The 25,005-nt window shown below is 56.5% G+C and overlaps 1 protein-coding gene across 12 annotated transcripts in view; it reads left to right on the top strand.

Moving 5' to 3' along the window:
• Positions 1 to 25,005, top strand: part of MYT1L (myelin transcription factor 1 like) — a 390,720-nt gene that overhangs the window by 299,097 nt on the left and 66,618 nt on the right. For 10 of the 12 annotated variants that reach the window (XM_059405073.1, XM_059405070.1, XM_059405071.1 and 7 more), the window contains 5 exons: positions 7,945 to 8,919; positions 13,268 to 13,402; positions 17,720 to 17,810; positions 19,393 to 19,500; positions 23,177 to 23,388. In XM_059405073.1, coding sequence (XP_059261056.1) covers positions 7,945 to 8,919; positions 13,268 to 13,402; positions 17,720 to 17,810; positions 19,393 to 19,500; positions 23,177 to 23,388 — 1,521 coding nt within the window. The remainder of the gene's footprint in view (positions 1 to 7,944; positions 8,920 to 13,267; positions 13,403 to 17,719; positions 17,811 to 19,392; positions 19,501 to 23,176; positions 23,389 to 25,005) is intronic. The other 2 variants (XM_059405078.1, XM_059405076.1) reach the window with 1 other exon arrangement.

Here is a 25,005-nt window from a genome sequence, read left to right as displayed (position 1 = left end):
CCGTGGCTTTGCGTGTCTCCCAGCTGTCACTTCCGTTGCCACCAGGACGCGAGCCTGGTTAATTGTTCTGCTCCAAGAACTGCGTGACAGCAGCCGGGTGACTAGCGGAGGGGATTGGCTCCGGGTCCCCCCGTCCCTGAGAGCTGCAACAGTCACACTTGTCTGAGGTCTGACACAATTGTCCTCATGCCCTGTGCTCCCCAGAGCTTGCATGTGTGCCGTTTGAGGAACGCATCTAGAAATGCCGATATCTGACCCAAGCCAACCAAAGACTGCTGGAGTTTACATCCCTCCTAGTTAGGGGCATCCCCCGTACCTCAGTTTACCCTGTGGGACCCAGTGGTGCTGGTATTCCCAAATCTGGACCCATGTGGGTACCCCTGGGTCACCGGCCGGTTGCACAGTGCACAGCTGAGCGGTGCGGGAAACCTTTGCTGTCCGGGCACAAGGAGAGCTTGGGGCAGACAGGAGCCGAGATCCGTAGACCCTTCTGAAGCTTGGAACTCGTCGGGAGCCTGCACGTGTCTCGAAGGGATCATGCGTGTCAGCTGAGCGGGAAGGCAGCCGGCGCGACCCGGCGGGTGCAGGGAGCGACTGCTCGTGCTGCGTGGGGCGGACGGGCAGCAGAGACGGAAGGCACCACGCACGCCCCGGAGCCGGCCGGACCAGTGCACGGCCCCCGGGGCCAACAAGTAGGCGAGCCACTCGAGGTACAGACGTTCACGGGCACGAGGCGGAAGCCCAGGAGCAGCCACAGAAGGAAAATGCAGGGTTCCCAGGTAAGGGCTGGAAGTACACATTTTGGGTGATGGCGTTCGTTTACCGAGGTCATCCCCTCACTCAACACTGAGCAGAACGAGGCCAGCGTGGGAGGAACCAGAGAGACCCAGCGGGACGGCACCCCCAGAGGGCGCTGAACCCCAAGGAGGCTGAGCCCACTCCCCGGCGGTCTCTCCGTGTGTCTGTCCTGCTTCTGTGCCTCCCGCACCTGCAGCGCCCAGGAGAGGATGAGCATGAGGCCAGCCAGGATGGAGACTGTCTCGAAACTCTCTCTCTCCGGGATTGCGGAGCGGCGCTCCCCAGGGAGCCCCACGAGAGTGAGACACCCAGAGCCATGGCCACCTTCTCCCCTCAGAGAGCACTGCAGACGGGAGCCGCAGCAGCCCGTGTCCCCTCCCCACGACAGGAACGAGTGTGCCCGCAGGCAGCCGGTCACCCGAGTCCCACCTCGGCCCAGGGCCCCCTGCTCCCTTCACCAGTACAGGCAGTTCACTTCGGGCAGGTGCGATCTACTCTCCTTAATTAAAAGCAAAATTTAGCTAATTCCACATATTTTTTCAAAATCAATTGGGAATCATATGTCAGATTTCATTCACTCATTTTATTTGATTTCTTTTGATTGAGTTATTTATTTTTAGAGAGAGAGTAAGAGAGTGAGAGAGGGGGCGAGGGCAGCAGAGGGCAGGAGCCTCTGGGAGACTGTGCTCGGCACAGAGCCCAACACGGGGCTTGATCTCACCACCCCGGGATCATGACCTGAGCAGAAATGAAGACTTGGACGCTTCACCGACTCAGCCACCCGGACGTCCTCCATCACTCGTTGTAAACATTCAGTTCAAAGAGACTCTGAGTATTTTATTGGTGTGAACAGAATTCGGACACGTCCTCATGCTCACGCAGCCACCAGCACAGCCTGTGGACCTGTGCCTGGTGCGTCACACCGCCAGCGCAGCCAGAGCAGTCAGGGGAGGGGTGCGGTGCAGGGGACCCTGTTCCTGTGCAGAGGGAGGGCGTGGAGCTGTGGGGCTCAACGAGCCCCTGTGGTAGAGAAGCGGCCTGTGTTTGGAAGAGAAAGGAGAAAACAAGCCCAAGGAGAATCAGACCGTGCCCGCCTCTGTGGATAAATGAGAGACAAATTGATTCTGAAGAGTGGACGGCTCTTCCTGGGGACCCCTGGGGCGGCCTAGAGAGCCAGTTCTGTGCTCCCGCGATCTGTGCTGACGGGTGGAGAACACTCGGGTCAGAGCTCCCGCTGGACGTGTACTTAGGGAAGATCGGCCGTTGCTCCACAACCCCAGTGCCCTCCCCACCTACCCACCTCCCGCCCCAGAAAGATCTGTTTCCCTTCAAATCCGGGAGCCAGAGGCTCCTTGGGAGTCGGGCTGCCGTCCCGCTGGGGGTCTTGGCCGAGCCTGCACCAGCTGGCTCACCTACACCCACAGGGAAGCAGGGGGACCTAGCGTCGCCTCTCCTCCTGGAAGCGACGACAGGCCTTCCTCCCTCAGACCTTTGTATCTCCTGGATAACCGGTCTTTGAGGTCAGCCCCGTTTGAGTCTCCAGAAGATCTGCAAGTTCTGGAGGTGGGGTGAGCGCTGTGAGGGCACGGGAAGCCCGGGCAACCGGGGCTGTGGGACTCACAGCCTCCCAGGGCGCCGGACGCCAACGGGCCCACAGCTCTTCAAATGTGAAAGCCTCGATACAGTCCTACGGACGACTCTTTCCCGCACTAATTCTCTGGGAGCCTAAGAGAATGATGCTGGGGACGGCCGCCGGGCTCTGGAATGTGCAGGCATCTTTCTGTACTCGCGCTGACAAGGGTCAAGGCATGCGTCTCTGCATGGATAATTTCAGCCGCCAGCAACCCCGAAGCCACTGCTGAGATGGCAGATACAGGCAGACCTCGTCTGCAAGTTCCCCTAAAATGGAAAATAAGACAAACGACATTGTCCAGTGACCCTGATTAGGAACTGTGAGGTGGGGTCTTCCTGCCAAAGGTGTGTGACAGCCCTGCCCCCCTCTCAGGTCAAGGACTTTCCTTCCTTTCCTGCTCCACAAGGGCTGAAGTGCTGAGAGGCCCTGGGGTTCCGCCCCTCCCCCCTTGTCAGGCCAGGAGTGAGACCTCAGGGAGGGAGCCGGGGCGCCAGTGCTCATCACGGGGGTGGGAAGAGGCTGTGGCACAAACCAGCACCTGGGTGGATGGGACACTTGTCCTCTACCTCAGACGGGAAGACACCACATCAGTCCCAAAGCACCTCTGGGGGACGGACAGGAAGAAGGCTGGGGGCGGGAGCTCACGTCCCTCCACCTGGACTCCGGACGTGGGCCGGCTGCAGGGGTGACGTGGACGGGGAAGGTCATTGTCAGCACAGTGGGGAGGTGGTCTCTGCCCGCCCTGTGACCCTCCCCAGCCCCCCGCACAGCCGCACCTCGGGGTGTCCACCCCCTTCCCACCTCCTTGCCTGCTCGATTCCCTCACACTTTCCAGGGACACAGTGTCGTGAGTTCAGTGCTCTGTTGACGTCAGGCCAGGATCCCCTCATTTCCTAACCTCCTCCGCGCATCTGAGTGACCGGAAGTCCCCTGGTCAGGCCCCGGGAGTTGACAGGCTGAGCTGACAATCTACACCAGCTTCCATGGCCGGTGTCCTAACGAAATGCTCAGACCATCCACACCAACACGGAAGGCAGGAACCGTGTGCTACAAAGAACAAAGGTCTGGCTGGGAAGAATCTAGAAGGAGCCTCTGGTCTAGTCGTGAGGACTGTGCCGTCCAGCTGCTGCCCAAGGGGACACAGAGCTGCACAGAATCCCGGACAGCCTCCCTCTCGCCGGTCAGCAGTAGCGTGATCCCTAGCTCTGTCGCTGTGGGAGGGCGCAGGCGGTGCTTCCACCCCTGGTTCTGGACGGTCACATGCCTTGGGGCTGCCCTGAGCCGAGCTGCCAGCCGACCCCCCTGCTGGACGCCCTGTGCTTCCCGGGGAGCGATGACGGCCACCACTTCTCTTCCCTGCGGGGCGTAGAGGCATCGCGATCTAAGATTCTACCACACTTCTCTGTTCCCAAGTCAAATGTAAGTTCTGATCGCCATTCAGTTCTGTCATCAAAAAGAAACACCCGTAATACTGCCATCCTATGTGACAAGGACACTTGATCGCACGCCCCACTGGGGGATGCTGCCAGACCCCATGGTCTGTGACCCGTCGCCTGTGGAGCAGCTCAGCCCTTCCTGTCTCTTCTTTCTGTTGGTCCTTCTGCGGTTTCTTCCTTGTCCTTGTTTTGGTTTTGGATCGGCTGTGTATTTCCCGCCCACGGCTCATTTGGAAGTCTGGAGAGAACCATGGCGACAATCCAGACTGGATAGTGAAAGAATCCGGATCTGTGTCGCAGACCCATCATTTAGAGACAACATATGAAAAAGCCAGTGTTTATCATCATAACATCGTCCCCCGAGTTCTGTGCATGTCAGACTGACGTCGTGAAGGTGGAGAAATCCTGCATGATTTTTGTTTAAGCTGTTTTTTGGGTTTCCTAATGTAATGGTTGAGGATAAATTGTAACCGTCTGACTCAAAGGAGATGAAATTCACACACACGACGTTTCTGAAAGTTAACGGAGACACTGAAAGGGCCTGTGGGCCCGTCGCTGAGCGGCCTGTGCCTGCAGGGCCTGGACTACACGCTCCGCCTCAACGTCCAAACTCCGTGACTCCGCCGGGGCCCCGGCCAGCCAGCGGCTCCTCGTGTCTGTCACCCTGGCCTTGCTGGGCATAGGCTTCCAACGGAAAGCCACAGAGAGAGCACTGGGATTCTTGGGTCTTCTCCCCTAACCTGATCTGAACAGTCACGGTCTTCCGTCTCACGTGAAGCTACACTGTGTTCATCGTGCCCCTTCTCCTGGTGGCACGCTGGGCACGTGAGGAAGGAGCCCAGCTGAGTCTTGAAGTCCTCGCGACGGTGGGTTCCATCTGCAGACTGTCGGGGCTCCAGCTTTGGCCCCTGAGCCGCAGAGATCAGTCTGGCCCATGCTTCACGCCCACTCCCACCGGTGACCCACGGCAGTATGAGCCCCGGCACGACAGACGAAGAAGCAGAAAGTACATTGCCCGGAACCCACAGCCAGAGGTAGAATTCCCAATGTGCCCCGCAGGTGATTTTGGTCCCTGGGGGAGGCAGGCGCGTAGTGGCTGTTTTGAGCCTGCCTGCCTGGGAGGGCTGACAGTCACCCACATCCTGAGGAGCTTTCACGAGGGTTTTCAAATAGTTCAATGCCAGTGACTTGAGAAATTCCATTAACCTGCAAGGAGTTCTGGCCACCGGCACGGTTCCACCCGCCATTCCCACTTTTACTAGGGGCGGCCTCGCAGCCACAGACGACATGGAGCGAGGGGTCTGGAGGAAGAGCCACACTTTGGGTGGGCTGGGTCACCAGGCGCTCCACGGCTCCCAGCCTGTTCCCAGATGGGCTCCTGGCCAGACCCCTGCGCGGTGGGCTCAGCCCCCGTGGTGCGCCCAGCCAGCATGCATGCAGGGTGCTTCCCCCTGCGGGGCCTTTACCTGGAGCGCCCTCCCAGTCCCTTCACACATTCCCCAAGAGTGACCAGGCCCCCGGAGGCCCCAGCCCCAGCCGAGGAATGACCTGGGCCGGCCGGCGCACACTCCTGTGCTCCAGGTCAACCTTCATTCGATGCCTGCAACAGGAGTGGGGGGGACTTGGCTCTCGCACCCCTCCCTCTGCTGTTGCCGCCCAAAGCTGGGAGGCTTGTCGGAGACAGCGGCACTGCCCTGCTTCCCCGCAGAGGCTTCTCGGCCTCCCCCTGCAGGATGGCAAGGCTGCTGGTTGAGCACCATGGCTGCTGTGTCTCCGGGGGGCTGGGCAGCTGGGAATTGAGTGGGGGCGGAGCACGAGCCCGGGGCCCAGAAAGGCGAAGGCTGCTCCTTCCCTGGGTGGCACGTTGGGGGCGGGGGGCTGTCACAAGCTCAGAAATACAGCAAAAACCAGTCCTTATTTGGGACAAGTGAACTGAAGATAACCCCAAGATTGAGGCTATGGAGAATGAACTGAAATTACCTAAAAGTAGAATGTGGTAGGAGGGGGAAGAGCTTCGTAGATGGGGGGGCCGCTGCCACGTTCCGCTGCTCGGTTCTAGAAGGAGCCAAGAGGTGACACGGGCGTTCGTTTCCTGTTCCCTCCTCCATGCGTCTTCTCCTTCCCGAGCTCTCCAGGAGGATAAGTCGTGTTTCACAAGAGGAAGTTAAGAGAAAATCATAAAAATAACACATGTCGCCTGATGGCGATTTCTTCTCTGACACATCTTGCAGAATCTCCCAGGATGTTGCTTGTGCTTCTGTTTCCAAACGTACGTTCACGTTTCTGTCGTGGTTGGTTCCTTGCAGGCTTGGCAGTGCTGGACTCTGAGTCACCTGTCATGGGGCAGCGGGGGTGTGGCCGGCCCCCAGGGGCTGCTCCTCCAATCACAGCCCATGAATATAAAAATCCAAGTGTGTAAACCAAGAGGAGAGCGTGACTTTCATACTCGCAGGAATTCCGTAGAACAGGATTGCCTTCAGCTCTGAAACCTCGAGGCCTTGGCCAAGGACAGGGTCTGCCTTCTGCTCAGACACGTTCCCCGTATTTCCAGTGGCGCTCTCTGGGTCGGATTTCTTTCTTTTGCTGCTCTCTGGGACACGCGTCTTTATACTAAAGAAAATGATGTGTAGGAATTATTGAGAACGAGACGGTGTTTGTTTCCTACAACTAGCCAGGCTCTATGAGATATGGCAAACCTGACTTGCTGACACTTAGACAGATGTGTTAGATCCTAAGAATGTGCTGATTTGCAGTGGGGGCAGCCGGAATTGTTATTGATGTGTGGGTGCCCAAACCTCGTTCACCAGCCAATGCCTCTCCTCAGGGAATACCCTGACACCCATTGCGGAGGCCCCAGGGACGCCGACTCTGCCGTCAGCGAACAGGTACCAGGTGCCAGTCAGCACAGCTCATTGCGTCAGCACATTCATAAACCAGAGCGATTCTCCCTCGTTTTTTTTAATCACAGAAACAAGATGTGGATGTGGCTATGGCGTGGGGTTAACCAAACCCAGTCCGAGGGTTGGGGGGGGGGGGCGTCTCGGAGCCCACAGTTTAGTGCCTGTATTTGGAATATCCATGAAGCAATCACGCCCGGAGAGAGACACATGTCCTAAATATTCCCTGAGCATTAAACAGAATAGTTTTGGGTGAAACGTAGGGTCTTTACCTAATTTTTAACATGATGGTGTTTTAACAAGTTGTCCTAAATCTTTGTCTGCGATTGGACGTGATCCTTGTTCATACGGTATTTCTACCCACTCCCGAGGCTGGGGGCAGGCAAATCCGGGGTGCCGGGGCACCTAACTGCGGCTGCCAATGGCCCCCAGATGTGCCCCCAACCCCAGGCCTGCCCTTCGCTGGCACCAGGTCACTGCACACTCTTCCCTCCGTGTGTCTCAAACCTGAGATGCACACGTGGGAACCACTGTGGGTTAGAGGTAGCTCTAACCTCCTCCTGGGCGCTCCTGCTGCTTCACTGCGGACCATGGGTTGTCTGGAAGGGAGAACATTCAGAAAGGCTGAATTCGGCCCAAACATGTACTTCTGGTACTGAAGGCCCCGTGGAGGCGGAGGGCTCACTGCATAAGCCCAAGGCCTTCCACGGCGCTGCCCGGGCATCTCTGGGGAAAACACGATTTAAAAGCAATTGCTGCGAACATCTGTTTAAGAGTTGTTACCGACTGAAGTTCATGAACCCTCAGAGAGCCTGGTAATAGGACGAGTGACATTATCACGCATCTGTTAGGCTGCAAACAAATAAAGCTGATGAAAAACAAAAGTCACTTGTAAAATTTAGAATGAAAAATTAATATTTTAAAACTACCTTTCCCACATACGCTAGTTTGTTTCAGAGTAACTAAGGAAACTGATAGTTTGTAGCAAGTGCTTCCTGTGGCCTCCTGGGTGCCGCGCTGCCAGCTGATCTGCCCGCGGGACCTAAGCCCCTCGCATGCGGTGAGCGGGGTCGGACGTGCATTGACGTGCTTTCCGTGCTGTTGCAACTAAACTTCAAGTTCTAGCCACTTTTTCCTTTTCTTTTCTTTTTGTCCCTTTTTTTTTTTATCTTCTTTGCAGAGGACCACCCCATGAGCTGCCACAACACTCGCATAGCACAGGACGCGGAGCAGGACGACAACAATGAGGAGTACGACAATTACGACGAGCTGGTGGCCAAGTCCCTGCTGAACCTCGGCAAGATCGCCGAGGACGCGGCCTACCGCGCCAGGACGGAGTCGGAGATGAACAGCAGCACCTCCACCAGCCTGGAGGACGGCAGCGACCGGAACGAGACCCTGGGCCGGAAGAGCGAGCTGAGCCTGGACCTGGACAGCGACGTGGTCAGGGAGACCGTGGACTCGCTGAAGCTGCTGGCCCAGGGCCACGGGGTGGTGCTCTCGGAGAGCCTCGGCGACCGAGCGTACGCAGACTCCCTGTCGCAGCAGGAGGGCAGGAACATGAACTATATGATGCTGGGCAAGCCCGTCAACAACGGGCTCGTGGACAAGATGGTGGAGGAGAGTGACGAGGAGGTGTGTCTGAGCAGCCTGGAGTGTCTCAGGAACCAGTGCTTCGACCTGGCGCGGAAGCTGAGCGAGACGAACCCGCAGGACCGGGCCCAGCCGCAGAACATGAACGCCCGCCAGCACGTCCGGCAAGAGGACGACTTCGCGGGCAGGACGCCGGACAGGAACTACTCCGACATGATGAACCTGATGCGGCTCGAGGAGCAGCTGAGCCCCAGGTCTAGAACTTTCTCCAGCTGTGCAAAGGAGGACGGGTACCACGAACGAGACGACGACACCACCTCCGTGAACTCAGACAGGTCCGAGGAGGTGTTTGACATGACCAAGGGAAACCTGACCCTCTTGGAGAAGGCCATCGCCTTGGAAACAGAGAGAGCGAAGGCCATGAGGGACAAGATGACGATGGAGGCCGGAAGGCGGGACAGTGTGCGGCCGTACGAGGAGCAGTCGCCAAGACCGCTTCCCGGGGAAGACAGGAAGCCCAAGTCCGGGGACAGCCATGTCAAAAAGCCATACTATGGTAAAGGTAATATTTCTACCTAACGTAAGTTGCCTCGTGAACGTAGGAGCTAGGGTGAAAGATGCCGGTGAAGGTCCAGCAGGGACATGGGCATCACACTCGCTCATGTCACGAATGCACACCTCTTAGGGTCACTTACAGCATTACAGCTGGAGTTTCTGGAAAGCCAACACAGTATTTGTCTGGGACATGCACAGAGCAGCTCACTGTGCGATGACCAGAGCAGACGAGTCACCCGTTACTTCAGCAGGAGACGCTTGCCTTGGAGAGACCGGGCTAGCGCACGGGCACGTCCCGTGATAGGAAACAGTAGCACGAGCCGGTGTTCTCACACACGAGCCACAGTCTGTGTGGCATGTCAAGAGCTCACCCAGCAGCCAGCCAGTCAGGGACGCAGCACGTGTCGTACATACTGGGTCGGCTCAGTGGCATCATGATTCATACAGTTACCACCAAATGACAGTTATTGATGAAAACCCCCGTAGAAAACATCCCTGGTAGAACCTGAACAGTAACAGAATGACGGATAGCACAGGACAAGGGCAGCGATGCCCATCAGTTATTGTCAGAGAGTAAGTGGTGGGGGCCGTTCACTACGCCCGGCGTGGCGGGTCCGAGCCGAGATCAGTAGCGATTGCTTTAGTCTCTTCCCGCTCACTGATGCCGTCCCGTTGTGGAGACAGGCGCGGCACGCGCTTTCTGATAAAGCACTCAAAATCACCCCAAAGGAGGCTTTTAGCAGATTCTCCCTTATGAAATGGAGGGGCCCATATTGGCCTGTCTCCTTACATTTCCACACACACGACATGCACGTGTGGCATCAGTACCTCTCCGAAGCGCATGAACTTATGCCGAATGAGTGTCCAGCCCCACGCTGGCAGTAAGGACCGTGTCCACACGTGGTGCGAGCTGCTGGCGATATCACGCCGTGGAGAACCTGGAGACTGTCGGTGTCCCGGTCATAAGAACTAAGTCAGAAACAGTTTCAAAAATGAAACTGGTAATTCCTTAAATCCCTCCCTATTAGCACCAAAAAAGATCTTCGGTTTTCTGTTGCTTTCTACTCCTTCTAAAGACTGAGCTTCCTCGCTGCGGATCTGATGATGAGGTTTAGGACTTTGGTTTGAAAATCAGTTGCCATAGAAACCTCCAGCAATCAGAGAAGCTGTTTCTTGTGTTGTGACCTGGGTGTGTAGTCTCCTCTCAATGTGTATGCGTTGGTCCTATGGCGTCGTGGTAACCAGAGCCCCGCGGCAGACGGACCGCGGCCAGAGGCCCATTGAGGGCTTGACTGGGCAGGAGCTTGAGCACTGACCGCCGTCTCGGGAGGTGAAGGGACACCCCCGGGCGCGGTGGCGTATCAGGAAAGGGTCGTTTCTTAAAAGCAAGAGGTTCTAGCCCACCCATCCCGCTTGCCTTGGGTGCAGGAAAGACTGTGAAACAGCTCGGGTGTCCGTAACTGCGGTGTGATGTGTCATAACTCTGCAGCTGGGTAGCTGAGGATCGTGGAGGAATTACACCTTTTTAGGAAGAAATAGTGTCCTCTCTCGCGGGTGGCAGAGCTGGCAGCGAGGAAGGCGACTCTGTACTTGGGAACGTGCAGGCTCGCTGGGCGCCGCAGACCCTGTGCGGCCCTCGCCTCCTGTGCCTGCTCACATCCCGCAGCTTCCTGTAGGTTCTCACTCATTTTGCTTTGCTACTGTTATTTTGTTTTATTTTGTTCCTTGCAAGGAATGGGATTGAAACCACTTGCTTCCCTTCAGTACATGGGGCGGGGGAGGGAACGAGCAGCAAAACCTAAGATGTGCTTTTCCCTGAAACGGGGGAAGGGCTGGGGTTTTCACCTTCCGAATGAGTCAGAAGCATCCATTCTTGACTCTGCCCGTTTCTGTAGATTTCTTCCTCCATTTCGTGTGTCATCCGAGCTCATTCCCAGGTCTCTTCTCAGCATATCGATAGGTATGGTCAGAGCCAATTAAATCAAACCGAGCAGGGATCCCAGAGTGGGGCAAGGATGCTAATGCTTGAAAAATAGATCATAAAGAGAGAGAGATGATGTGCCCTTTACCAACAAGGCCAATGGACGATTCCTACAACCGCAAAGCGTATCAATAATCCTCATTTCAAGCTTCGTTGTTGTAAAATTGTACAAATTCTTATTGTATGCCATCTGCACAGAATGGTTAAATTATAAGTGAGCAATCTTTCCGAAATCTTGAGCTAAAGCAAAAGAAGTTCCTCAGAAACTCCTCCACCCTTCTCCTCCCCAAGCACCCATGGGAAAGGGAGGAAGGGGAGCGAGCGCAGTCCAGCGCACAAGGCTTTTTTCTAGGCGTTCTTTGGGGTGGCGGGGGGGGGGGGGGGGGTTCAGTTGAATTGCTGGTCTGTTTGCTTGCTTGGTTGTTTTGTGTTTGTTTGAATGTTTGACTTCAAGGTGAATTGGGATTTCCGGAAATCAGCATGCGGGGGAGGGCATGGCGTGGCCAGCGGCATCGAGAGGAGATTATACCCTTGTGTCCTCCAAAACTGCAATTATCTGAGCCACTTGTCTCTATACAGATCTGCACTCAGCTTCAGAACACTTCCGACTCTGTGATATAATGTAACTTTTAGGAAGCTGTAAGTGTACTAATGAAAGAGAGTCATTTCACCATGAATAATAGTTACAATTTAGGTTTTTTGTTTTGTTTTGCCTTTTAAACACTATTTACATTTGGCTTGTGGTCTTCAATAACAAATAGTTTCCTGTAAAACTGTTACTGTGCACTTACTATTTTATATTTACATTAATTAAATCATACTAATATTCTGATGAAACTACCCAAAAGGCAATAAAATGCTAGGCTTTTTGATGGCATGTGTAAGAGAAACTCCAGTCAGACATTTAGAAAGAGCGGTCCCAACGACAGAATCCCAGGCTGCCTTTGGGGCTCTCATAGCTGCACCCAGTCTGCCCCTCAAGCACGGCCATAATTCAGACTCAGGACCTGAAAAGTAGATTACCTAAAATAAAACACTAGCTAAAAAAAGAAAAGGGGGTGAGGTTTTTTTTTTAATATAAACATAAAATTGCTTCTATAGTCTTGTGAGCCATTTGTCCATTCCAAGTTCACATGCATGACTTAAGAAGAAGGTCCCTAAGAGTTCTAAAAGCTGGAGCCAAATGCACACTTTCTTGGGGTCACAACTGGCTGGGTAAGGAGACATCAATAGGGAAGTGTTACCCCCTGAAGAGATGTTAAGGGACCCTTCCTCCACCAAACCAGCCTGGTCACTACTTACTGATGATCTGTGCAACTGGTTTTCAAAAAACTGACTCAAAAATAGTGCGTTGCCCGCTTGCGTTGCTGCCCGGTCTGAGCTTTATTGTAGAAATATCTTCTGGAGCTACTTTCTGCACATTGAAGAGCTGCGGTCCATTCTGGATATAGAAATAATTTTACCAGCGATAGCTTGCCCTTCTGGCACTTGGCACTCAACCGCTGACCAAAAGTCTGCTCTGTTCCTTCCCGACCAGTGCTGCAGAGAGCCAGCGGGGGCTCCGAAACCCGCACCTCGTAGTTTGACACATGCATGCCCAGCATCGTAAGATCCTTCCTCTGGTTCCCAGCACAGATGGAGAAATCAAAACAAATGGTTGCTCCAGCAGCTTCTGATTTTTTTTTAATTTTTTATTTTATTTTTATTTTTAGTTTTAATTTCATTTCATTTCATTTTATTTTATTTTATTGCCCATCTCCCCCATTGAGAGGGATTTCCACCAATCTGGTCATTTTTGCTTACAGTGCCTTCTAAGAGTTCAGCATATTTTCAGAAAACTTTCTGAATCTGTGTGTACTATGGAGCAGTGTTGCGAGGTGACAGCCTCCAGCAGTGGTAAAACTTTGCATCCGAGCATCAGTGCTAGGAGCTTTCGATGAGACAGACACGCACAGCAGACTGTTCCCACGGCCATGTGCCCCTGGCTGAATTTCACAGAGCGATTGTGGAGGATCGCTGAGTAGTTTTGCTCTCTGAGAAGGTCACTGTCTCATCATTATTTACGTTGATTTCTTTGAGCAACACAGCTTGTCATGTAACACACGGGAAGACAATTATTCGAGAGCTAAGGTAGGAATAGCCTTTCTTTTCCCCGACCAGCAAAGAAAGTAAGGTATTTTGTGACTCATGATTACTCTGTTGAAGGTAAAAAAAAAATCACACAAAACCGAACGTGCACAGGTCTATGTCACAGCCTGTCCCCTGACCCCTGTTTCTCTTCTTTATTTATCGAGGTTTCTTCGGTTGTTAATGAATCTCCTTTGTCTTGGACGGGTAAAAGATTCATTCTCTTGACACCTGTTGTCACTTTTAGATCCCTCGAGAGCAGAAAAGAAAGAGAGCAAGTGTCCCACCCCGGGGTGTGACGGAACCGGCCACGTAACCGGGCTGTACCCACATCACCGCAGTCTGTCCGGATGCCCGCACAAAGATAGGGTCCCTCCGGAAAGTAAGTCCGTGTTCCGCCAATGCCCGTGGGGCCGCGCACGCCCACGGCTCTGTCTGTGTCAGCCACGTGCCTCTGTCATTCCATGTCAGCACAGCCCAACCTCGGTCCTCCTCTGCCCGCCCCTTCGGGTCCACACCGGCCGCAGGGGCTGTCTGCACCCCTCCCGCCGATGGCCCAGGACGGCCACCCACCCCACCCCCTCCACACACCCCACCCCCGCACACAGCGCCCGCAGCGCGGCTCCCTAGTAGATGGGCTGGGCTCCATCCCGCTTCCATTTCTGACTTGCTGGGGACCTCGGACAAGTCACTTGTCCCCTCGTCTCTCACAAACCACACAAGAGGACTCAGATAGTCCCTACCCTACCCCACCCCCCTCCCTGCAGAGCTGAGCTCCCTCGAATCCCTGAGAGGAAGGTCCTCTCGCCCAACGGCCGGACTCCATGCAGAGGAGCCAGAGTTGATAGGTGCATTTTACTGCATTTCACTTGTAAAGTCTGTTTTGGGTCACAGCTGTCCCCACATTTCCACACAAGCAAACCTCAGTGTAGACCAGACGCCTTCTCTTAGTTAGGTTCTGAGAACGCACAATTTTCGGCGAACACAGCTACACTTATTTTGGAACTGAAAGGGTGTCCACGTCTCCTGTCTATCTTCTCCTCCACACACGAAGTTTGCCATTTAAATACGACCGTACTGGTTGCTCAGGGGAAAGGCACATTTTCAGAAGCAACCAGATGAGTCTGAGGTCCTGATTCAGAGCCTGAGGTGTGTCACGGATGTTCCTGTGACCTGAGACACAGTTTCTGGAAGGCAACACGGAGTGGCTTGGCTGGGACTCAGCAGGACGACCGGGGTTGTCGAGACGAGTTCTTGGGGGTCGTCTCATCCAAACGGCTCATTTCGGAGTTCTTGAGGCACAAATCTGTCAGGACAACGAAGTCCCTAGCAGCAGTCAAGGCTTCGAAACAGGCTTAGCTGAACATTTTCAGATGAAATATTTTTAGAAGCGCTCGTGCCTCCAGGCTTTCGGAGGGCCGCTGAGAATAAGGAGCCCGCATTTCTGGGAACTGCCTTGTGAGTGTGCAGGGTAACGCATCTGAGCGCTTGGCTGGGCCCGTGTGTTACATGAGCAAGGAGCGGGCGTCATGTGAACGCAGCAGCTTCCGTGCCCGAGCGCCATCCGGGCGGCCGCTCGCACGCACCGGCACACGCAGCCTCCCTCACTCCCCACATGCCCTGCCGGGTGCCATTGGCCCCGGTCCCCCCACGAGAAGAGCGGGGAGCAGATGGCCTCCCCCTCTCTTCCCGGGGGTCAGCTCGGTGCCTGGCAAACTGAAGACACACCCCTGTGGGCAGGCACCGACTTGCCCGAGCAGGGAGCAGAGTCGAGATGGCACTCCCCTCCTGCCGGAGGCCCCAGCCTGTGTGTCGGCCCGGGCCTGGCTTCGCTGCTCCCGAGTCGGGCCGCACAGGCCGAGACCCTACGTGGGCCTCAGGCCCTCTGTGCGCGCAGCATGGGGACCATCGCTGACATCTTAGGCAGACCTGCCTGATGCCATTTTTCTGGTTGGGCCTCCCAAGTAGAAAATCAGTTCCTTTCCCTGGCTGGGGGATTCTCCCGACTCCTTATTTTCACAGGAAAAGTCTAACTAGTAGAAACGGGCTGTGCTCCCACAGATGGGGGTCAGACCGCACCCGGGCTCACCAGGTGAGCCCCTCCACACCAACCTTGAGACCGCCCTCCAGAGCATCTACAGAAAGCCGTTTCTAAATATTACATGTAGTTCTTTACAGTACCGTAAGAATTTACAAAGAGAAAAAATTAGAATCTTTGGGGGGGTACATTTTTTTAGACTTTAGATTTTTTTCCAATTTTTTCTGGGCCAGCCTCCGTCAGTCATCCTCTCCGACCAGGTGAAGGCAGTCCAGCAGTCAGTTTGCAACATGCTGCCCTAGAAGCACAGACGACGCACCACTGGACAGGATGGGGTTCTGGCCCCCAAGGGCTCCCAGTGCAGCCAAGAGGGGGCCATGCACTCAAGACAGAAGGGGGCCATGGTGGGAGGGGCTCCCCAGTGGGTGACTCCCACCTGCGCCATCAGGCTTCCCAAGGGACCTGCAGGCTTCCCTGGGGCCGCACTGAGCTGGGGTCCTGGGGGGAGAGGGGAGGGGTCTGCGGCTTGTCCAGAGGCTGCCGTGGTCAGGCACATAGGACGCCAGGCGTGTCGGAGACAGTGGCCAGGGATGGAAAGTCTGGGTTGAGTTCAAGACATGCTCCAGACACGGGCAGATGTGAAGGCGGAAAGAGGGAGGGGTAGGAGGTGACACGGAGAGTCCCCCGGTGGCCGTGAGGACGCCAACTCCACTGACTGATGCAGTGGTGGAGAAGCGGGGCCCGCTAGCAGAGGACAGGATGGCCCGGACTGTTCCGGGCTGGCGGGCAGTGTGTGTGGTGCTCCCACAGGTGGAGGGCAGGGGGTGTCCGGGGTCCACAGAGCTCGGCTGCCCAGCGGCTCCCGGGCTCTGCTTTCTCAGCCGGGTTGCAGGAACTGGGGATGGCCTGGCTGGAGAGGAGGCCTGAAGCGTGAGCAAAAGCCCACTGCGGGAGTTTGAGACAGGAGCACATAGAACACGCAGCCAAGAAGAGGGAACAGAGGCTGTTCTAGAAAGGTCTGGCCCACGCAGGGAGGAAGAAGTCCGGGGGGATGGCATCAGGGGTCACTGACTGCTCTGGGCAGGGGCACGGGAACCACTGCTGCCGTGGAGGTCTGAGGACGGCAGGGGCTGAGGGACAGGGGCAGAGCGCAGCCACAGGACGGCAGAGCCGGGCTCAGTCACGGCCCCGCTGACGCCAGCCCGGGAAGGAGTCCGCGTCTCCGCTCAGTGGGACAGACAGCGGCCATCTGCTTGGGGTCCTCGCCACAGCCGGGCGCAGAAGCTTCTGCTCTCTCCAGGGAAGACTTTATCTCGAAAAGTGTGGCATGAATGGAAAGGAAAGCAATGCTGACTGGAGAGGGACACTGTGTCGCGGGAAGGGCCTAGGTGATGTCGCAGCAGGGAGTTGGGAAAATCCTGCAGAACCGAGAACGACGTAGGTGAATCCGGACCCCAGAAGGGAGAGTGAAGGCCAGGTGGCAGCACAGGATGAAACCTTGCGTGGGAGACGGGGGCGAGCAGGCAGGGCCCAGGGCCAGGTCCCCCGGGAAGGAGGCCTCCTGACACCTCCTCCAGCAGCCCCCAACACACAGTGAGCCGAAGGCTGGCTCACCCTTGTTCCCTCAGTGCTCACCGAGCATTGACAGGACAACACAGGAGCCACAAGACTAAAGAATCCAGAATGTAGCCAGTATGTAAGGACCAGGACAGGACGGAGGACAGCCCCTGATGGGGACAGCACACAGACTTCAGGGAAGACAGAGATTGCTCTAAAGAAGGAGGAGAATCATACAGAACACATAACCAGTTGGGCAGACTTTGCTCTTCATGGTCTTGCTGTGACCTGTACCTCACTGGCTCCCCCAGGTCTTGCTGCCATGATACGGACAGTCATATGGGGCCCAGGGCTGGGGTCCTATCCTAGTGGCTTCCCTCTAGCACCTGTCACCCCCCTCCAACTCCCCCAGAGCAGCAGCTGCTCACTGAGGACCCATTAGGAGAGGACATGCAAACTGTCCAGGCCGGTTACCGCCCCATGTAAACTCAAATACTGTCTCCCAGCAATAGGCTGCTTGCCTCCTCCCACTGCAGCACCCCACCCCCTGGTGTCCCTGTGATGACTTCACAGGGAACACAACATAACACTTAGTATTGCAGCTTGTCCCACTGGCAGAATAACAGAATACTTGATTCCCAGATGAGAAGTTGCTATTTACTTCGTTTTGTTTAAAAATCGGGTTTGGGAGTCTCTATTCACCCATGACCACCGTGCTGTCTCCATACTGTGTGTTTTTAGAACACAGGCATGTTTTAAAAATTACCCATCTACGTGCTGTTACGTGGTAACCGATGTTCAGTGCCGATGTGTGGGAGATGTGGGGAGGCCCTGCTGCCCTGCCCCCTTGGGAGCGAGTCGGCTACCACGTTCCTGACCTCTGCGGCCCCCATCCAGTGCGCCCTGCTTTGCATGCCAGTGACACTAAGGTTGAGACACCCTTCTTCTTCCTACGTGTGTTTCCTGACCATGTCCATCACAAATGTGTGTAGGACTGTCCGTGGTAAACTAACCCAGCCTTTGTTAAAATAATTGCATATTCTTGTATTCAGACCATTTCTATGTTTTAATGCTGGGCTGTCTTCTCTGCCTCTCCCTGTCAAGTTCTTGCCATGCATGAGAATGTTCTCAAGTGCCCCACTCCGGGCTGCACGGGGCGAGGGCATGTAAATAGCAACAGGAACTCGCACAGAAGGTAAGCAAAGCGCTCCTGTGCCCCAGGCCGCTGCGCTACGATCCCCGACAGCCCCCCCCCTCCCACCCCAGCCTCCAGAGGGAGTGTGCCCTGCACACCTCCCCCTCCTGCCCCGGGAGACAGGCCGCTGTCTGGGAGGGCATCGTGCATGGGGAAGGCAAACGCTGAGACCCCTTTCCACAGAGTGGATTGTCTTCCCTTGTCCCACCCACTCGCCCCGCGTCCCCCAGGAGGCGCCCTCCACGGGGAACGCTCAGCTTGCGTCCAGGGGCGGGGAGGAGCCGTGCTGTGCACCTTGTACAGGGAGGGGTTACAAGGCATGAAGACTGGATGGTCTGGGACCTAACGAGGTCACCCCTGAAACTCTGCCGAGACCCCAGTCATCGGTGTGGACATGACCAAAATACTGGCAGAGGCCCAAAGTGCTCGTTGGGGACCGTTTGGCATGACCGTGGGCCAGGTAAACGGGCTTGCTCGGCGTCATACTTTTGCTCTGGACAATCCCAGTCCTCTTACCTCCTATCCTGACTTCTAAGCTGCTCACGAAACTCAGATCGTATCAAACGCTCCTTCACCAGTAGCTGGACGGATCTGTTCGGATGGGTCTTTCGGCCTCGAGCGCTCATGCAAAACTATATCCTAAATGAAGGAAACTGTTAGGAGTTCCATCTTATGTTTTGCCCGGCTGTCGGGTAAATTTGGTTACTTGTGTTAAATTCATAATGAAACAAATTGCAACCCTGTGCGCATCAGAGGCCGTCTGGCCTTAGCCTGCAGGAGAAAGGAGCGATCTGCGGAGTGGTAAGGCTGTGCAGAGCCCTGTTTGAAACGGTGTTTAGTCTCCGCTGGCTCATCAGTCCTGGGCTTCCCGTGTCCGTGAGACGTGACGGTCTCGCGGCGTACACATCCATACCTACGTGCAGCTCTGTGCACACGTGCGGAGCGTAGACACCGTGACTTCAGGAAGAAGAAAGGCCGAAGCCATGGAGCCCGCACGCTGTCTGTCCCATAGATACTTAGTTCCAAAACAACACTTCCGAGCGGTCCTAGAGAGCACGCTCCTTTCTTCCCATTCATTCCCCCACCGGGGGAGGGCGAGCAGGGGGCTGAGAAGCCTCAGCGGCTGGGACAGTGACGCACCCACCGTCAGCTGAGAGCTCCCCTTCACACCAGTCCATGAGCTGTTGTTCCTGGGCTTTTCAGCAGCTCATCCCACCCCCGCGGCTTGTGCTCCTCTGCAGAAGCATCCTGGGGTGGAGTCTGTGTCTGTCATTTCCACTCGCTCGTGTCCTCCTGAGGGACACAGAACTGGGCTCGCTGTGGCTGGCAAGGGCTGAGTGTGCTTCATGCACGGACGGCCATCAGGGCCATCCCCTGGAGACCCCCCAGGAAGTCACGCACAGCACAACCATGGTCATTTCTCCCTGTCCTGGCCGGCCCCTCAGGAATGCCCAGGGCAGGTATGGGAAGCTGCTTGGGGTGCTCTGGTGCGGACCAAAGGAGAGGCAGGGAGGGGGCGACGGGGCCCATGGGCCGCAGAGCCGTGGGCGGAGTCGACTCACTCTGTGCTCTGTCCTCACAGCCTCTCCGGATGCCCCATTGCTGCCGCAGAGAAACTGGCAAAGGCCCAGGAAAAACACCAGAGCTGTGACGTGTCCAAGTCCAACCAGGCCTCAGACCGAGTGCTAAGGTACCAGATGCCGGCCGGTCCTGCCGTGAGATTCACATGTACCTGACCCAGCCCCTGGAGCACTGGGGGGCTGGAGGGCTGGGGGCCTGAGGGTTCTGGGGGGCTAGGCGGTTGGGGCACTGGGAGGTTGGGATGCTGGGGGGGCTGGGGGGCTGGGGGCTGGGGGCGCTAGAGGGCTGGGGGCTGGGGGTTTGGGGCACTGGGGGACTAGGGGTTTGTGGGGCTTGAGGGGGAAGCAGGGGGCAGCGGGCAGTCTCACCCCGGGGGCAGGAACGCACGTGGTCGGTGGCTCAGTTTTAAGAGCCAAGCCCCCCAGGTCCACAGGGCCTGTGTGAGGTGGGGGCCACCTTGCTCTCTGGGACTCTGTCCACCCACTGGGAGTCTTTAAATGAGAGTAGATGATGTGTTTCTGGTTCTTTCCGGCCAGGAAGGTGTTTTGTTGTTCTGGGCCTGCTAGATGGAAGCGAGGCACTTGCCACCTTCATGAGATGCCCAGAGTCATGCTAGTTTAACTTGGAGCCCAGAACGGAGAACCCACCTGCCTCCAGGCCTTGCGGTGCAGGACGGCCAGAGCCTTTCTCTGTGGGGGAGCCCCCCCAGGGGCCGGCCCCTCTGTCCCCAGACACCCCAGGGGTTATGAGCAGGAGGCGGGGGAAGGGCGGCCGAGTGACTTACCTGAAGCAGCTCAGTCACGGACTGTCGTGGGAACACCGCAGGATCCCCTGGGCTGACCCCGGTTTCAGTGGAGGGAGGGAGGCTCCCGGGAGGGGCGGAGGGAGGAGCGCCCACCCCAGACCCCGTCGGTCAGCTCTCCTCCCCACTGGCCCCCCCACACCCAGGCTGCACGGCCGTCGTCCTGACTCCTCAGTGGACACGGTGGTACAGACACGGTCCCAGGTCTTCCCAGGGGGTCCTGCGGGCTGCGGGGCTGCCCACCTCTGGGAGGGGGGAGCAGGTGGCCCCTCCGAGGCGGCGGCCATGGTTCCAGTCGCAGACGGAAGGGGAGCGTATACGCTCGCGCACACGCACACGCCGGTTACGGTACGGGAGCTCTTCGGGGTAAATCTCGTAGGAAAAGGCCGTATTTAACTGGTTTGAACACCTGCTTGGTTTCGTTGTGCATTAGCTTAGTTTTCTGAAAGGACTTTACCGGTGGCTCTACACCCTTTTATCCTTCAATAGAAAACTTAAAATCTTTTTTGTAAGACTTTATTTATTTGTCAGAGAGAGAGAGCATGAGCAGGGAGAGCTGCAGAGGGAGACACAGGCCACCCGCAGAGCAGGGGCCCCAACGGGGGGCTCGATCCCAGGACCCCGGGATCACGACCTGAGCCACAGGCAGATAGTTCACCTACTGAGCTGCCCAGGTGCTCTGAAAAGTTAAGATTTTTATGGAAAATGAAAAATACTTAAGTAGACAAAAACAGGAAAATAAAAACCACTTATAATTGTACTATTTAGCGATAAACCCTCAATAAATGTTGGCGTGTGTTCTTCTAGATTTTTCTGTGTGGGGGTGCTAGCCGTCTCACGCGCCCCTGTGAGCACACAGAAGATCACGTTTGTTACTGGCAGGGGGGAGCCCCCCGCCAGGGCTCCGTCCATCTAGAAGGAATGGCTATCAGCCGAGAACTGAGGACAGGTAGAGAGAGACCGAGGCTCGGGGCTTCTGTCCACATCTGCCACCTCTAGTCAGACCCCAGAGCTGGGACGAGCCCTGAGCCCATCCCTCCTGGGGACCCTCCTGTTGGGTGAGCAGGCATCAGGCGGGAGACGCTGCCCTGGGGGCCGCAGACTGTGAACACCACCCCAGACACGAGCCTCACACTGACGCACAGCCAGAAGCAGCAGCCCCGACCGTGTTTCTGTGGCTGTGTGGCCACGGGTCCCTTTCCAGAGGCCAGAGCTGCAGAGAAGCACCGCAACGATCGTGGAACACACGTGTGCGGGCCAGTGTGCATATACGAACCATATCCCTCTGTGCCTCCAGCCGGGCATGGCGAGGCGGTGGGACAGGGCGCGAAGGGAAGCAGCCACGCCAGCCACGGCCTTGTCTCCGGGGTGTCCCTGTGCTCCCCAGCTCCCGGGGCACTGCTCAGGCACCTGTGTTCACGGCGTGAGCAAGGCCTAGAGGACCTGGTCTCCGTGTGGACAGTCCCCACAGCGTCTCCACACGGGCACGCTCACTCAGCGGGCAGGAAAGGAGACACGAAGGGAACAAAGAGAAAATAATTTAAATCCACACTCGTGGGGCGCAGGGGGCTCGGTCAGGAAAGCATCTGCCGTCAGCTCAGAGCATGAACCTAGGGTCCTGGGATCGAGCCCTGCATTGCAGGCGGGGGTGCGGGGGTCCCCTGCTCAGCGGGAGGCCTGCTTCTCGCTCTGCCTCGGCCCCACCCCCACTCATGTGCGCTCCCTTGTGCTCTCAAATCAAATTTTAAAATTTTTTAAATCTTTAAAAAATACATAAATCCACACTCATTTAACTAGGAGTTGAAGTCTCCGAGCAGACCGTGCGGCAGGAAGACGTCAGGGCTTCCGTTCCTATTCCGGTCTTCCACTCCCCGGCCGCAGCGGGCAGACTCCGGGACAACTTGTGCACATCCCCAAGGCCCAGCTTGTCACCGAGGCCTCTGCTCCAGGCCCCGCTCCTTCTGAGCTGCTCCTAACCTTCTGAAGGCTTGGGGATCGTGCCCTCCCTAGCCCAAACCCTCAGGCCTTGCCCGCCGGGCAGCCCCCCCGCCCCCGATCCGGTCCCGGGGTCACCAGACTCCTGGGAGTCTCCAGAGAGGCTGTCGGCGCGCCTGCGTCTCTCCTCTGTGGTTTCATTCCCTGGATCTTCACCTGGACACTCTGTCCACCCGCCCAGCTTCCTTCCCCCTGGACTCTTAAAATCGTGTCCCATGCCGCGTGCTTTCTGAAGGCAGGGCGAGGGCCTCCCTGGGCCTCCACAGGCTCCCCGGGCACGTGCCTCAGATAACAGGCCTTGGGCGACTCAGCACGGCACTCGTCACCTTGACAAGAAAGGCTGAATAAATGAAAGCGGAACGACTGTGTTGGTGATTCGGGAAAGCCGTAGCTTGACTGAAGCAAAGGGACCCCCCGCACTCCCCTTGTAAGTCTCAAGTCACTTCCCCAAACACCATAGAGACCCCTCCCGCAGAGGTGGACGCGGGGACACGCCGGCACTCGCACGCACAGCGAGGCAGAAGCGCGATGCGTGTGGTGAGCAAGGGCTCCTCGTTTCCGCGCGGCCCTCTGCACTGGGGACGGCCCGGCCTCGCGTGAGAACACGGGCCTGCGGGCGCCTCTTTGTTTTCTGTTTTCGTGTCCAGCCAGGCACATGTCATCTTGTTTGGGGTCAGCCCACATCCCTATGAGATTTTCTTTATTTCTTCTTTTATTTTTTTTAAGGGAAATGTCTTAGTAGCTCACCTCCTTTGGCACAACGCTTACTCTCTGAAGCCCGTGCGAAAGGAAGCTGACGGGCTACCTGGTGCTCCTCCCGCGCCCGCGGGCCTTTAGGGGAACGGCTTTCGTGGGGCCGGGAAATCCCACACCCGTGGCCTCCGCTCGGGAAGGCGGCGGTGAGCGGCGCGCCCTGATGCCAACCGGAGCCGCATCTCACCGGCGGCCGTGGGAGGGCGAGCGGTGACTCTTTCTCGTCTGCCCGCAGGCCCATGTGCTTCGTCAAGCAGCTGGAGATCCCTCACTACGGCTACAGGAACAGCGTGCCCACGGCCACGCCCCGCTCCAACCTCGCCAAAGAGCTGGAGAAATATTCCAAGACCTCGTTTGAGTACAACACTTACGACAGCCATACTTACGGCAAGCGGGCCATAGCTCCCAAGGTGCAAACCAGGGATATATCCCCCAAAGGATATGATGGTAGGAGGTGCACACTCTTTAAGTGAGAGTCACGCTTGCCGTTGATAATGTTGTTGTTGTGTATATCCGTTTCCTACAAACTGGTCGAGCATGGGGTCGCTTGATGGGGCCCAAAGAAAGCACGTGCACAGGCCACGCTCACCTGTGTGCCCCCAGGTGTGGGTGAGAAAGATGCCTTCCCTGGAAGCTTCCAAAGCAGCTCCTTCGGGCCGCGTTGGAACGCGCAGACGGAGGCGTCGGCTCGCGCGCTTCCCGATGCCCTCCCCATCTTCATGAACGTCCTTCGGGCTTGGCTCCAGCACGGAGCCACCTGGGAATGCCAGACGTAGCCCCCAGAGCTCCTGGTCCCTGGAGGACCTGTGCATGCCCCCCTGAGTTCTCAGCCTTGGGTGCACATGAGAGTCAGCTGGGGCGCTCTGAGCGTTCTGACGCCCAGGCAGCTCCGGGACCAAATGACTGGCTGCCCCAGGGCCGCTGCCTGTGCGGTGGCCTTCTGTGCGTTACCGGTGACTCCAAGGTGCACCCAAGAGCAGACAGCTTCTGCTGGTGTCAGCAGGCCTCCTTCCAGCAGGGGCGGGCCCTGGCCTGTTTCCCCCTGGGGAGTGGGGCTGGCAGGGCCTCCGTGGTAACCTAGCTACCACGCCTCCACCAAAAGCAAAGAGCAGGTAGAACAAATAAAGCACCACCTGCTTCTCGAGAGGGCGGGGCTTACTTGCCCCCGGCGGGCTCGGAGCTAGCTCTGGTCGCTTCCCTGCACTCACATGGTAAGTCGCTGAACAAGACAGGGGTGAGTGGGTCTCCTGATGTCACGTACTGCCTGACTGCCTTTCTGCTTTGAATTCTAGGATATGTGCCCTGAGTTGGCTGGGATGTGGGATGTAGACGTTTTGATGATTTATTAGTCTTATCTTGGTGTTCTGTAGCAGAGGAGAGGAGATGGCCCCTTAAAGATATTTTAGCTCTTCTCAGAAGAAGGTATTTAATTAAAATCATAGCACACCAAAAAACTCATTTAAAGTGAATGGCTGGGGAGTTCCAGAACCTCCTCACCATTCAGGGTGAGTCGCCGCACGTGTTTCTGACGTAGTCATCACTTGCCTTAATAACAATCCGTGCGCACAGGGAGCGAAGCTCGGTCGTTCTCTGGTGTGTCGTGTACTGACTCCTCGCGCGCATTGGTTCTTAACACCGAGGAACAAACATGTAAGTGGAAAAAAAGACAGTGGCTTAGGGTATAGCAGAAAGTAATTATTTTTGCTTTATCATGATTTGCCAATTTCTGGTTTGTCATCATTTTATCCATGTGACCGAAGGGCTGCACATGAGGGACCGAGAAAGCAAAATCCACACAACGTCTCATGTGCCTCACGGCGGCCTGGGGAGGCGACCCGGGCTGCTTGTCTCCCACACCTGCTCGCTGCCATCGGCCTGTGCGGCCTGGTTTCCTTGACCTCGTCGTGACGGTTGGCCTTTGGGGGAGGTCGTGACCAGTAGAGCACATTTTCATGCTTTAATACCCATTAGTGGATTTGAAGTCAAACCTACTTGGTCTGTCCTCAGAGCGGAGTGATACTGAACAGGTGAACCCTTCTGGGTGTTGGTTTCCCCAGGAACGGG

Source organism: Mustela nigripes, chromosome 7 (genome assembly GCF_022355385.1).
Source record: "Mustela nigripes isolate SB6536 chromosome 7, MUSNIG.SB6536, whole genome shotgun sequence".
Classification (NCBI taxonomy): domain Eukaryota; kingdom Metazoa; phylum Chordata; class Mammalia; order Carnivora; family Mustelidae; genus Mustela; species Mustela nigripes.
This window is presented reverse-complemented; position numbering and strand designations above follow the sequence as displayed.